The following is a 15782-nucleotide window of genomic DNA, read 5'->3' as shown; positions in this document are numbered from 1 at the left end:
AGGTAACTAACAAGGATGTACTGTATAGCACAGGGAATTCTACTCAATACTCTGTAATGGCCTATAGGGGAAAAGAATCTGAAAAAGAGTGGATATATGTATATTTATAACAGATTCACTTTGCTGTACACCTGAAACTAACACAACATTGTAAATCAACTATATTCCAAGAAAAATTAAAAAAAAAAAAGAAAAAGGGAAGGATGCCCCCTTTGTTTTTAAACATTGTATCTGAGGACCTAGCCAGGTAATCAAATAAAATCATAAGTATTATATTAGAAAGGAATATATAAAAAGAAATTTATTTACAGACAATAAAATTGTTTACACAGAAAATCCTAAGGAATCTCAGGGAATAATTGGAACTAATAAATGCGTGGACTTAGAGTACATAATAAATAACATGGACTTAGAGTACATGGTAATTATATGTCTATATATAACAGCAAATTATTAGAAAAAATTTAAAACAATTATACTATCAACAAAAATATTAAAATACTTTAAAATTTAACCAAGTCATTTTAATGTGTATTTACTTTCCCCTGAAAATTATAGCATATTGCTGAGAGATTAGTAAAGTCCTAAATAATTAGAGCCATATATCATGCTCATAGATTAGAAAATTGAATATTGATAAGTTGTTGTCCTCCCAAAATTGAACAATAGATTCAAAACAGTCCATATTAAAAGACTAGCAGAAATTTTTAGATAAAATTTCAAGTTATTCTAAGATTTATATGGAAAAGCACAGGATATATAATAGCCAAAACAATCTTGATAAAAAAAGGAAGTTGGAAAACTCATGCTACATGACCTCAAGTTTCATTATATATCTATACAAATCAAGAGAGGGTGTTATTGGCTAAAAGGAGGACAGACAGATTGATGGAATAGAATAGAGAATGTAGAAATGGACACACACATGTATGCTTCATTGGTTTTTGACAAATATGCCAAACAAATCCAGGGGTAAAGAGAGTTTTCCTCAATTCTGCTGAATAACTAGATCTCTTTATATGAGAAAGAAAAAAGAATGTTGATTCTATATGAATCACAAAACTTAACTTTGAATAAATCATCAACCTAAACAGAGAGGCTAAAACTGTAAATCTTCTAGGAGAAACATAGGAGAATATCTTTATGTCTTTGGGATATGCAAATTTTTCCTAAAGAAACATAACACCCACTTAACATAAAAATAAAAAAAAATATATAAATTGGACTTCATCAACTTATAAAACATCTGCTCATCAAAATATATGGATTAGGGCTTCCCTGGTGGCGCAGTGGTTGAGAATCTGCCTACTAATGCAGGGGACATGGGTTCGAGACCTGGTCTGGGAAGATCCCACATGCCGCGGAGCAACTAGGCCCGTGAGCCACAGCTACTGAGCCTGCGCGTCTGGAGCCTGTGCTCCACAACAAGAGAGGCCGCGATAGTGAGAGGTCCGCGCACCGCGATGAAGAGTGGCCCCCGCTTGCCACAACTAGAGAAAGCCCTCGCACAGAAATGAAGACCCAACACAGCCAAAAATAAATAAATAAATTAAAGTACCCTTAATTTAAAAAAAAGAAACAAATGTATAAAAAAAAAATATGGATTAAAAGATGAAAAGACAAGCCACAGGCTGAAAGTATTTGTAATACCCATATACTAATTACTTCTATCAGGATATATAAAATTTTTCTACACATCAATAAAGAGAGACAACTTAAAGATGACAAAATGAGTAAGTCATATTCATTCTCAAGGTCTATAGGATACTACACAAATTACACTGACACTGCACCATTATTATTTAGTTATCTTTTCACTGAATAAACTAGCGATACAGCATAACATTGGTTTAAGATCAATATCACTACAGTAAAATAATCTAAATTTTGACTCTATTTCCAACATTTCCTCAAAAAGTAAAATAGAGATGAGATTATTTCATGGACTTGTTTTCTGATAAAAAGAAAGACACATTAAAAAAAAAAAAAAAAGAAAAAAAAAAAAGACAAAAAATGGCACATAATAAATAGTAGTTAATAAATGTTCTATTTATTGAATAATAATGAGAGGGCATTCAAATTGGCACAACATATATGTTTCATTAATTTAGCTAAATTATATGCTTTATTGAGCATTCAAGACTTTTTGTTTGTAATCAATTTATACTCTCATTCATACACAAGATATAAAAAATAATAATGATCATCCTGAGATCTCATAGTTATCAATAATTACAACTTATTAAATAAATAAGATATACCAGATACTTAGTTGGCACACAAATTGTCTTGAGACAACTTACAGTGGGATGGGGAGGAGTTGGATGCATTGCTTTGCCAGTCAGTCAAAGGAGAATTTATCACAATGGAAGGACACACAAAAATACAGAAGGCACAAAGGAAGCTTCAGTCCATCAGGCTGGAGTAGGGTAGCAAAGGAAATCCTTCCTGTTAGTAATTGGATAGAGAGCCTTTGCTTTTCTGGTGTTATGTTACTGTGGATTATGCTGTGCTTAGAAGTATGGGTCACTATCAGTGCTGATAGTGATTGCAGTGACCAGAGAATCAAGAAGAAAAATACAACAAAAGTAAGGTGTTATGATGTAAATAACAATCCAAAGTACATAACAGCCTTCCTAGTCAACACCTAAGAACATTATTTGCATCATTAAGTGTGTAGTTTGTGTAACTATTTGCCATAATTTTAACTCTAAGTTGTATGAATGGGAAGCCATAGAGTTGATTGTACATGTAGTGTGCCTATTGGCTCGTGTGACATGATTAATTATCCACAATACTTAACAAATTATACTTATGAGAGCAGGACTAGGTCAGTTCTCTACGTGTCAGGGGGTTAGAGCTAGGGTGGAGTGGAGAGTGGACTGAGATTAGTTTTCTAGCCTCTACCAGAACTGAGTTTCAAATAGGATTAAAGTTCAATTATTAAAAATGAAAAAAAAGTGATATCTGATTTAGCTCCTACTAGCTTTCCTATCCATGGACAAAATACTATTCTCCATAAATTCTACCCACTGCTAGGGATTTTGAAAATGGGGGAATTTACTTTACCTTGAAAGCTTTTCTGCCTTCTTTCTGCTTTAAACTGCTAATGAAATGTCTTACAGTAATCTTCACTCATCAGATTAGACCTCTTATCAGTCAGAATGATACCGGGGGTTATCACATCCTGAAAAATACTATTTCTCCAATGCAATGCAATGTTTTCCAAAAATCATTCACCTTGGGTATAGAGATCACAGCATGCCTTGCAAATAAACGTTCTTGAATCCTGAAACTAAAATTATTATCTTGCAGCTGTAACTTAGCCTTAAACTAAGACTGTGGGCTTATTTTCTGACAATCACTTGTTACTATATCAAAATCATATTTGAAAATATGGAACAGACAAGGAGAATTTTAATAGTTCCTTGAATTGCTCCAAAAATACATGAAATTTTTTTGGCAATAAACCTTATGAAGTTATAAAATTAGAGATCATTTTATAATAGATACATAAATCTTGTATAACATTTTCAAGTTTGGAATTACAATGAAGAATACATTTTCATACAGTTTTAGAATAGATCTTTACTCCTTAATTTTACTTTTATAAGGTTTGTGATTGTAGGTTTACCTCATGGCTAATTATTCTTTTTTTTTTAACAACTTTATTGGAGTATAATTGCTTTACAATGGTGTGTTAGTTTCTGCTTTACAATAAAGTGAAACAGCTATACATATACCTATATCACCATATCTCTTCCCTCTTGTGACTCCCTCCCTCCCACCCTCCCTATCCCACCCCTGTACGTGGTCACAAAGCACCGAGCTCATCTCCCTGTGCTATGTGGCTGCTTCCCACTAGCTATCGGTATTTTGTGGTTTTTTTTCCAGGTTTTGTTTTCTGTTTTTTGTTTTTTGTTTTAACATCTTTATTGAGTATAATTGCTTTACAATGGTGTGTTACTTTCTGCTTTATAACAAAGTGAATCAGTTATACATAGACATATGTTCCCATATCTCTTCCCTCTTGCATCTCCCTCCCTCCCACCCTCCCTATCCCACACCACTAGGTGGTCATTAAGCACCGAGCTGATCTCCATGTGCTATATGACTGCTGCTTCCCACTAGCTATCTATTTTATGTTTGGTAATGTATATATGTCCATGCCACTCTCTCACCTTGTCACATGTTACCCTTCCCCCTCCCCATATTCTCAAGTCCATTCACTAGTAGGTATGTGTCTTTATTCCCTTCTTAACCCTAGGTTCTTCATGACCTTTTTTTTCCCCCTTAGATTCCATATATATGTGTTAGCATATGATATTTGTTTTTCTCTTTCTGACTTACTTCACTCTGTATGACAGACTCTATGTCCATCCACCTCACTACAAATAACTCAATTTTGTTTCTTTTTATGGCTGAGTAATATTCTATTGTATATATGTGCCACATCTTCTTTATCCATTCATCTGTTGATGGACACTTAGGTTGCTTCCATGTCCTGGCTATTGTAAATAGAGCTGCAATGAACATATTGGTACATGACTCTTTTCGAATTATGGTTTTCTCAGGGTATATGCCAGTAGTGGGATTGCTGGGTCATATGGTAGTTCTATTTTTAGTTTTTTAAGGAACCTCCATACTGTTCTCCATAGTGGCTGTATCAATTTACATTCCCCCCAACAGTGCAAGTGGGTTCCCTTTTCTCCACACCCTCTCCAACATTTATTGTCTGTAGATTTTTTTTGTGTGTGTGGTAGGCGGGTCTCTCACTGTCGTGGCTTCTCCCATTGCAGAGCACAGGCTCCGGACGTGCAGGCTCAGTGGCTGTGGCTCACAGGCCTAGCTGCTCCGTGGCCTGTGGGATCTTCCTGGACTGGAGCATGAACCCGTGTCCCCTGCATCAGCGGGTGGACTCTCAACCACTGCGCCACCAGGGAAGCCCTGTCTGTAGAATTTTTGATGATAGCCATTCTGACCTGTGTGAGATGATATCTCATTGTAGTCTTGATTTTCATTTCTCTAATGATTAATGATGTTGAGCATTCTTTCATACGTTTGTTGGCAATCTGTATATCTTCTTTGGCGAAGTGTCTATTTGGGTCTTCTGCCCATTTTTGGATTGGGTTGTTTGTTTTTTTGTTATTGAGCTGCATGAGCTGCTTGTAAATTTTGGAGATTAATACTTTGTCAGTTGCTTCATTTGCAAATATTTTCTCCCATTCTGAGGGTTGTCTTTTGGTCTTGTTTATGGTTTCCTTTGCTGAGCAAAAGCTTTGAAGTTTCATTAGGTCCCATTTGTTTATTTTTGTTTTTATTTCCATTTCTCTAGGAGGTGGGTCACAAAGGATCTTGCTGTGATTTATGTCACAGAGTGTTCTGCCTATGTTTTCCTCTAAGAGTTTGATAGTGTCTGGCCTTACATTTAGGTCTTTAACATTTGGTAGTGTATATTTTAACACAATATTTGAGGTGTCTTAAAAATCAGGAATCTGTTTTTCCTAAAGTATCACTAGTTTTAAAATATGATTGATGTATTCCACATTATTTCTTTGCCATCTTGATTTAAATTTGCATTAGATATAGATTATTAAACTGCTTCTAGCATGATAGCTATACATTTCCGAAAGAAATGAGTTCCAAAATTCCCAGTCTGGAGTGAAACTCAAGAGCAGTGGGACTTTACCATAAAAGTTAATTTATGTAATAATAACTGATTAATAAGACATTGGAAATACCAAGTTTATGACCTTTAATATGATTCTTTAGAAAACTATAGTCTCAATTTATTTGTGAATCCTGCTTCACATATCAGATAATATGTAGTAATATGCACAGATCATCACACTGAGCAAAAAGATTATACATATATTTGTTCCTAAAGGTTTTTGAAGAAATTAATTAGAAAGTATATATAAGATAATTGCATATATAGAAGGATAGATACATAGATAGATGTTTGATAGATACCTACATACATACGTACATGCATGTCTACATACATATTTTATGTTTTAAAAATGTGATACTTCCTGCACATTTTTGGCTAAGGCTTTAAGTCACAGAATAATACAATACATACCAAAAAAAAAAATCTCAATCTATTATTGTTACTAGGTCTTCTAATAAAGTCATCATCCTATTTTTTCCACAATAACACAAGTTTATGCTCATGGAGTGTGGGACACTATTTCTGAGATATAAATTCTCCCCAATTATCAAATGACCATTTTTCCTGCATTTTCTAACCAAGTAATATTCACAGTTGCATTAAAGTAAGCAAATGGGTTTGATATATCTCTACTTTGTACTTTAGATTCAGCCATGGTCTTTTCTAGGATACATAAGCAGTATTTTATTTGAACATGAGGACAAACTTGCAAGTTAACCAGTGATAACTACCTCTCTTTTCTCAGTCATTTTCAGATACAAAGGGTATTATATCTCTCATATAGGGCCGCTTGTGGATTTTGAAAACCAAGCTGCCACAAATAGTCACCTCCTTCTTAGCTTGGAGGAGAAAGATCTAAAGCTGCTCACTGCAAGTAAGCTGGGTCAGAGGGACCACAGGAAATTATGGATTATGTCTATGTTTTATATGAGAGACAAGCTGAGGACAAACATTTCTGTCATGGAGTTTGTAGAGAGTCTATATGTCTTTGCTATAGAGTTGATCGTTTGTTCTATGGTATAAATCAGGGGTTAGTAAATTACAACTGTGAGCCAAATATGACCTTCCACCTGATTTTGTAAATAAAGTTTTATTGAAACATAAGAGAATTCATTCATTTATGTATGTCTATGGATGCTTTCACGCTACTAACTCAATAGCAGAGTTGAGTTACCTTGACAGATACCATATGGCTCAGAAAGTATAAAATATTTACTATCTGATCCTTTTCAGGAAAAAGTTTGCAGTCTTCTGGTATAAATATACAACTACTGTATTTTATTGTTTTCTGATATTTATTTCTTATTTTACAATAAATACTCTAAATGAAATGATATCAAAAATTATTTTTTTAACAAAAAGTATGTTTCAAATTTGTTTCCCTAGAAAGTTGGTAATGAATATGGAGTTTACTCCTAAACTATGTCACTTTAATGATCCACTGCTGAGTATGTTGACATCACTGACTACATGAAACCAGAAGACACGTTTTAGTTCAAAAACCATCAGCATCTATTTAAATGTTAGTAATTATTTTAAAAGACTCCCTCACATTGATGAGTTAAGTTCAGATAAGAAGGTATTCTTACATATCACTCTGTGAAGCATGTATTTTCACTTAGATAACACAACTATAGCAAAATTATTTTCCTAATTTTCTATTGCAAGTTTCTCTGTACATACTAAAAGTAAAGCGATTGTTATAAATGTGTTGGCTCAGTTAGCAGAATAAATTGACACAAAGATAAAAGATACCAGTCTATACTAGTAAAGTCAGAGGTTTCAAATACATAATCAGTTTATTTCAATAATAGTTTTGTTCTTTTGAAGGCAAGGTATCTGACAATATTAGGAATGCTATTGAAAATTCGCTAAAAATGTTTGAAGATAAAGTTATGTGCTCTTGTGCTAAAATTATAAGTATAAATTTTGTTAAGTTTATAATGATATATACATTGTTTGATCGAGTTGAGAAAAGGATGGAAAAAAATGTACTTGGAGTTTATTGTGGTTCATACATAATTCATAGTTTTAAAGCAAACCAGTTTTGATGTTCACACAAGTGGAATAGAATCTATAGTTGCAAAATTTACAAATAATTTAAAATATTCACAGGACAACAGACTAAAATTTTTGGAATAAAGCTGATATTGAAAATAATGTAACATAGCAAAATGTGCTTTCTTTTGCTGCTGTCCATTATCATTTAAATTTTAGAAATGCTTAAACTTGTGAAGAATGACTTTGAAAATAAATCCAGTATTTCAGGGAGGTTTTGGCATTTTAGTGAAAATATTGTAAGTTTCGGTTGCATCCCATTCAAAATGAGTTACAAACATTTAACCAAAAAAACAATATATCAAGAACAAAAGACTGGTGTTTGAAAGTTTTAGTGAAATGTACTTATTTTTAAAAAGACATTAAAGCTTATTCTTGCACAATACAATGAAAAACTTAAGCTCAATGAATTCAGAAGTGCTCGAGATCATAAATGTTATAACTAGGCTTTGAAATAGCTGGACTTATGGGGAACAACATTTGACAAAAATCCTATATTTCACAGATTATTTTTTTGTGCTAGGACATAGTGGAAATAAATTGAAGCACCTAAATTTTGCCAAACATTCAAAGGAATCATACATAGAGACCATTTATTTCCTGAGGATTCTCTTTGAAAATGTTTGTCAAAAAATAATTTTGAATAGAATAAAATATAGCTCCTATGGACATACTTTATTGATGTATTTTATACAAAAAAATATAATTGGGAATACTTAACATTTAGCAGATTTTCCTTTGAGGTTAGCAAGAACTTCAAAATATGTTCGGTGTAAATGTTCTCAAGATGGCACTGTTAGGAGAAGAGTAAACTGAAGGCATTAAATGACTTCAAATTTATTAGTCATAAATGCAACTTTGAAGAAGGTATAGATAGTTTATAGAAATTTATAATTATAAGACAATATTGAAAAAATACTCATTCTTCAGAAAAATAAGTGTAAATATAGTTTCTGCTTATATTATTTTGTAATGTTTCAGATAATCAATATAAAGTATGTTTTAAAATGTCCTTTTAATTTGCAGAGACCAAGTTACAATTATTGTCTTTGGAAGGAATTTTAGAAATTAATTTTTTGAATAGAGCTACATTATTTGTCTGCCTATTTAATGAAACCAACTTGCCAAAGAATAAATAAATATTTCAAATATTATATATTTGTAACTCCTTTTAGCTACCTGTTTTGTTCAAAAATGCCATGGTTTGGGAGATAAATTATATATTCTTCATACACCTGCAGGATATGGTAAGCTATTATAAAACACCTAACAACTCATAACCTATCTCAGGAAATAAATGACCTGAAGGGAAAAGCCCTGAAAACATTTCTTTGAAGACAGTTGTTGGAGTTCTTACCACCTACACTGCTACCAATCCCTCCTACCATTGGCAGTGGCTGATACATTCTACCAGACTCTCAAATCTCTCTCAACTAGGTTACATGGAAGGATCTGCAAGAGAAACACTGGGAGTTATCACTTTCTGCAGTTTGGGAGACACTTAACTTTTGTTTCACTCCATGAAAGGAGTCTTTAGGTACCTAATTGTGGCCGGAAACACCACTACCCAAAGACATTTGAAGAGAGACAAATACACTGATGGTGAGTTATATTTCCCAGAAAATGGGAAATTGTGGAAGGGTTCAAAGATGAGATCAGGGTTTCCCTGGTGGCGTACTGGTTGAGAGTCTGCCTGCCGATGCAGGTGACACGGGTTCGTGCCCCAGTCCAGGAAGAGCCCACATGCCGCGGAGCGGCTGGGTCCGCGAGCCATGGCCGCTGAGCCTGTGCGTCCGGAGCCTGTGCTCCGCGACGGGAGAGGCCACAACAGTGAGAGGCCCACGTACCGAAAAAAAAAAAAAAAAAAAAAAAAAGATGAGATAAGAGTGGTTTAAACACAGTTTCATTGTTAAATATTTAATCAAAAGTTAAGAAACTATTGGTTTAAACAGTGATTTTATTGACATCTTTAAGTTTATTTGAGAAGGAATAAAACATTTTTATGCTTCATGAAAGGGGATTTGTCTGTACTGACATGTTACATAAGGAAATAATAGAGATATAATTTTGCAAATTACAGGCAAAATATACCTTTGTAAACATATTTTAGTACCTAAGAACAAAATATATTTTATAGTAAAAAAACAAACAAACAAAAACTGTTCAATTGATGGCTAAACTCTTCATATATTATGAAATATCAATATTTAGCAGAATAATCATTTAATTGTTAAACAAATTGATCTCTTAAATTTATTCTTCAAAAAACTCAGAGTATAGAACCACTAAACTTGTATTTTTCAGTAATAAATGAAACATTTCAAGTCTAATTTGAAATAAATGACAAAATTAAAATTATTTGTGTGTATGTATGCATACATACATATATGTGTATTTTTACCTGAAAATGGTTCCTCACAATCACAAATGAAACTATTTGCAGTAATATTTCTGCAGTTCCTATGGAAACAGATATGTGGTTGACACTGCCCAATTATTTCTGAACAATTTATGCCTATAAAAATAAAAGAAAATTAATGTTTCAACTAGATTAAAATATGTACATTATATTTATATAGTTAATTAAAGTCATAGATTTTTCCCAAATTTTTAATAATGAGTAATAGAAAAATTTTGAATAGTGTAATTCTAAGACATAGTGCTTCATGATGATGGATTTAAATGGAAACAAAATTTAATTTTAATAAATTTGACATCAGTTTTTCCATCCTTTCACTGCATAATATAATATTAAAATATTTTTCTGATTGGTGATATTTGAGCTCTAGTTAATTTTTTATAATAATTTGAATGTGTTAATCATGTAGATAATATTAATATATGTAAGTATTAATTCTTCAACATATGCTGGAACATTGCTGTGGTAATATACAAAGTGACACATTCAAATGTATAATATATTGTATCTTAGCCCTACTACCTAGCCAAGGTAATGATTCAAACAAGGAAAATGTGAAAGTATTATACATCTGAAGAGGAACCAGGGCATAAAGTTTCAGTTAAGCAAGAAAAATAAGATGTACAGACCTGTTGTGCAACATTGCACCTTTTGTCAACAGTAATATATTATACACTTAAAATTTTGTTTGAGGGTAAACCTCGTATTAATTCCTCATATTAATCATTCTCTCCACAGTAAAATCAAATCAAATCAATTCATATGTAATCTAATCTAATCTAAAAGTATTTGGAAAAAAAGAGGGAAGACTGCTTGGATTCTCAGAAGCCATGCACAAGCTTCTAAATTCTACACTTTCTTTGCTACTGTATCAAGTTTTCCAAATCCCACTTGTACAAGCTATCATGGTCCTACTACACAAAAAAACACAACCTTGCATAGCATATATTTCTATGTAGTTGATCATCTCATAATATCCTTCTTAGAGGAATGTGCTAACAAAATTCCAGGGCATGACACATGGACAAATGTCACTACAAAACAGTTGCACATGATTTGGCAATAAGCCTGCCACTTCCCCCATTCTAATTGAATTCTTAATTTAATTTGTGAGCAGTTTTCACCAGTTGATGCTTTTGAAATTCTTTATACACTGACATCTCTACCTCACTAATGCAGAACTCTTTGTCTTTAACTTACCTCCAAACAATCCCCAACACAATGAAAATCTAAGTAATAAGTAATTACAATAAGTAATTGTGTCCCAAAATATTTCCATACGCAAAAGCTAAAGTATCAGTGGTATGTTCAATAGGTCATGTTCTCTTTCAGTCCTAGTGGATGTAATAGCTAAATTGTGACCACCCCCACAAAAAAATTCTTATGTTGAAATCCTAACCCCCATAACCTCATAGTGTGACTTACTTGGAGACAGGGTCTTTAAAGAGGTAATAAATGTTAAATGAGGTCACTAGTTTGGGTCCTAATCAAAAATGACTTCTGTCCTTATAAGGAGAGGATGCACAGGCACTACAGAGAAAAGGGATGTGAAAACACAGAGAGAAATGGCTGACCATGGACCAAGGAGAGAGGCCTTAGAGAAACCAATCCTCCTGACACCTTGATTGGGACCACTTAATCTCTAGAACTTTGAGAAAATAAACTTCTAATGTTGAAGCCACTCACACTGTTCTTTGTTATGGCAGCACTAACAAACTAGTACAGTGAACATTCACAGTTTCTTGGTAATCCTACATATTTCTGTATCTTTTAAGGTTTAAAATTGAAGTAATTGTGCATAATTAGAGTGGTGTCATGGTATGTGCTCAATGTCTTAAAAAATAAATAATGTTAGATACTTTTATAGAGTTTAAAATTTGATTATTTACATTATCAACTGCTGTTTCTAATAAACAAAGAAATAAACATTGGGATAAAACCATTCTATGCAATTATGATAACTAATTGAAATAATATTCCATGATTTATGATTATATCTATGCCAGTTAATATTATGTAGGTAGTAGAAATTTTCTGGTCAAATATTCTCTAAAGTTCTTTGGATGGTTTAAAACGTATACTTTAGAAGCTCTGGATTAAATTATTTCTCCATTCACCCTAAATCAGATATTTGAGTGCTTTTATTTATTTATTTATTTATTTTTGCTGACCTGTTTTAATTTTAATTATCTGATATACTATGAGTCAGGTTAACTTACATCTTTTATCACCCCTGCCAGTAGAGTCAAATGCGAATTTGATCCCAGTTATACAGAGAGGATGCCCAGTTGATAATGCTGGGATTAACTTCTGAAATAGCCTCAGTACTTCTTCCCTAAAGAGTCTAAATTACATTTTAAATGATTGGCTTAGGTGAATTTTGGAGCCTAAAATGGCTTATAGAGTTCTTCCATTATACTTTATCACACAGTCTCCTCAAATCTAGCTTCAAGGGAGTCTTCCCTGTCACACAGAAGAGCAACCCTATTGAATCCTCCTAAGGCATGCCCTACAAAATTGCAGTTATATCACTGAGCCCAGTTGGCTCCAGTCACATCTGCTTCTCACCCCCCTTCCCCTCTCCTGACCAAAATGTGCTGTTATTCTGTTGCGTGTTTTCTCATCCCGTCATTGCCAACGCCAGGCATTTCCCTTTGTTAGATCATCCTCCTTTTACCTTTGTAACTCTCCATGCCAGATCTCTGAAACTGTAATTGAAAGAAATTCTTTCACACATTCCCAAATGTCAAATATTCCCTACATTTCTCAAAGTTCCTCTTCATTTTTCTCTGATGACCCAACTTCCTTAGTAAACTTTCAAATAGGAATAGTCTATTTCCCTTAAATCCTCACTTCAGCCTCAGGTAACCTAGTTTATTTACACTGTTTTTAGGTTGCCCTTCTTTTTGCTTCATCCACTCACCAAATATCTTCCTTTGCAAACGTTTGTCATCATTGCCTCTCATTTAGCTTATAAAAACCGGTTAATAATTTAAAAAAAAAAACAGTTGATAATTATGTCACTCTCTTTCCCTCCTTGTTCTTCTGATTTATCAATTACTTTATAGGTGCCACACCAACACCATTGAGAACATTACTTTGGGTTCACAATCATCCTTTCTTCTCCAACTCTCCTAAGCAACTTCAAACCTTCGTCCCAATAATGTGTGTCCTTATTATCCTCGACTTAGAGCCACACTTCATTTCTACATTATCACCCAGAACTGCTTGCCCCAAATACCATAACCTTGGGGATTTCATTTAATGACTAAAACATATTATTCTGATAATCTTTTTTTTTTTTTTGAATGAGACATTAAGAGTGGATTTGGGAAAAGATGTAAAAATAGGTATTTCAGGTGTTTTTAAGATATCCTCTTTAAATAAGCACAATTTTTATTTTAAAGAATGCCTGGGGCTTCCCTGGTGGTGCAGTGGTTGAGAGTCTGTCTGCTGATGCAGGGGACACGGGTTCGTGCCCGGGTCCGGGAAGATCCCACATGCTGCAGAGAGGCTAGGCCCGTGAGCCATGGCCGCTGAGCCTGTGCGTCCGGAGCCTGTGCTCTGCAACGGGAGAGGCCACAACAGTGAGAGGCCCGCGTACTGAAAAAAAAAAAAAAAAAAAAAAAAAGAATGCCTGATAGGATTTTTATATGCCCGGAATCAAAATTTAGCCCATTCTAAAAAAATCTACCAAATTCTTAAAAACATAGCCTATTTTTTGGTAACTAACCATTTATGAATTCAGTCTATTTTACTATTTTAATAGAATTATGTTACTTTAAAAAATAAACTTACCTGAAATTTGTGGGTGACAGATACATTCATATCCTTGCTTATTCCATTTTTCTCTTTTATTAATGCCACTGCCATTATTTTTACATGGCTTAAAGGAATATGAATCCAGCTCCTGGCAGTATTTCCCATAGAATGGAGGCTGGCAATGGCAGCTGTATATCTTGCTCCAAATTTCAGTAAGACATGTACCATGCCCAGAGCAAAGCTCCGAACTCAGATATTCCTGGCAGAACTGCTCTTTCACTGTTACATTTAGTCGAAGTCCCAGTTGACAAAGGGATGGACCACTTGGCATTACTGTGATGAAATAATGTGTCCCAACACTCAGCCACTGAGAATTAACAGTGTGCATTCCTTTTAGATTGCAACCAAAAAGTAACTGATCTTCAGTTGTGGTATTTTGCAGACAGTCAATGAATGATGCTTCAGAAACATTCATCACATTTATTTCTGGATATTGAAGAGATGGTTCAGAAGAAATTACAAGGATGTCTCCTAATTGAATTTGCAAAGGGCAAATCTGGGGAACAACTTGATTGCCAGAAGTATTCATTTTAGTATTTACATCTCCAAACCAGCAATCCCCATAGAACTCCAGGCAGATGTTTTCTGTCACTGTCCAACTCACCACATATGTTGAGGGCTGTGTACGCCATTCTTCCGTCAAGTGCCGTTTACATGTTGTTCTTCCATTTATAAACATGCTGTGAAGAACCACCAGGCTCACAAGCATAATTAAATTGTCAGTCATTTTGGGAAATTGTGTTTTACAGTCTATCATGAAAGTGTCATAAATAATTGCTGCAAAATGGGCTTTCAGTATTGCTGGAAAATTCTAAGCAGATATTTTGTTCAAGGACTCCTGGGGACTGGCTTTCTTTCTCTATTCCCAAAGTGAAAGTAGATTTGATGACTGGATTTTGATCAAGAAACAGTAGAGTTCAATTGTTTAAAATATACCTTAAAACAGAAAAATAATACATTGTTAGTGAAGTTTTTCCTAACTTAATGATATAGAAAATTCTTACCTGTTTTCTGCAAGAACTGTGTCACCAACAGCTAGGCACCTTCTTTGTGAAACAAGGCCAGGAAAAATATGGTCAAGGTACGTTGTATCTCATCCTGCCATATATACTCACCTGCTTCTGAAAAGTGCTGGTATAATTACATAATTAAACCAGCAACGTACTACAGTCTTTTATACCAAGTTTCAGCATAACTGAAACACAGCAATAGTCAAGATCCTTTATTATGGATGGTTTAATTTTTTTTCAGATACAAGTATCTCTCTCTGATTAGTTTTAGAAAAAAAATCTTAAAAACAACTAAGAATAAAAATGGTTCAAATATAATGTTTGTGTAATATTTTCTTACAAACATAAGGCTTAAGGTGCCTGTTGGTGACAAAACATGTTCTTGTAATCCAAGAGGAGAGAGCTCCCACATATGTAAAATATTCATGGAACATTCTGTTATACAAATGACTAAACTCAGAATGAGTCTTCACCCAACTTCTGCAGGAATGGTGGGAGGATGGTAGGTAAAGATGGAAAAGGAAACATAAAATGGTTTAATGGAAGGATGATAAATAGAAATAGTGTGGCAGTAACGTTCTCCTTCATCACTCAACACTGATGTGGAAGGAGGGGTCAGGGGTCAATTCTGTTGGAAGGTACCATTACTGCCAGAGGGCAAGAAAACAAACAGGAATTTTGAGATTTAATATATTAAAATAATTTTAAAAAATAGTAACTAACACTCATTAAGGGTTTTCTCTGGCAAATCACTTTACTACTTAAGAAATAAGCTGTAATCCTCACAAAAAATTCAAAT

General features: G+C 33.8%; 1 protein-coding gene across 1 annotated transcript in view; it reads right to left on the bottom strand.

Annotated features, from left to right (window-relative positions):
* Positions 1-14700, bottom strand: part of EYS (EGF-like photoreceptor maintenance factor) — a 1677823-nt gene extending 1663123 nt beyond the window's left edge. Inside the window, exons 1-2 of the mRNA XM_027093793.1 lie at positions 13950-14700; positions 10134-10247 (exon numbers count right to left, since the gene is read on the bottom strand). Coding sequence (XP_026949594.1) covers positions 10134-10247; positions 13950-14700 — 865 coding nt within the window. The remainder of the gene's footprint in view (positions 1-10133; positions 10248-13949) is intronic.
* Between the last annotated feature and the right edge of the window lie 1082 nt (positions 14701-15782).

This window comes from Aethalodelphis obliquidens, unplaced genomic scaffold (genome assembly GCF_003676395.1).
Source record: "Aethalodelphis obliquidens isolate GAN/ISIS:26980383/991018 unplaced genomic scaffold, ASM367639v1 scaffold3, whole genome shotgun sequence".
NCBI lineage: Eukaryota > Metazoa > Chordata > Mammalia > Artiodactyla > Delphinidae > Aethalodelphis > Aethalodelphis obliquidens.
The sequence above is the reverse complement of the archived record's forward strand: the minus strand, read 5'-3'. Positions and strand labels throughout refer to the sequence as shown.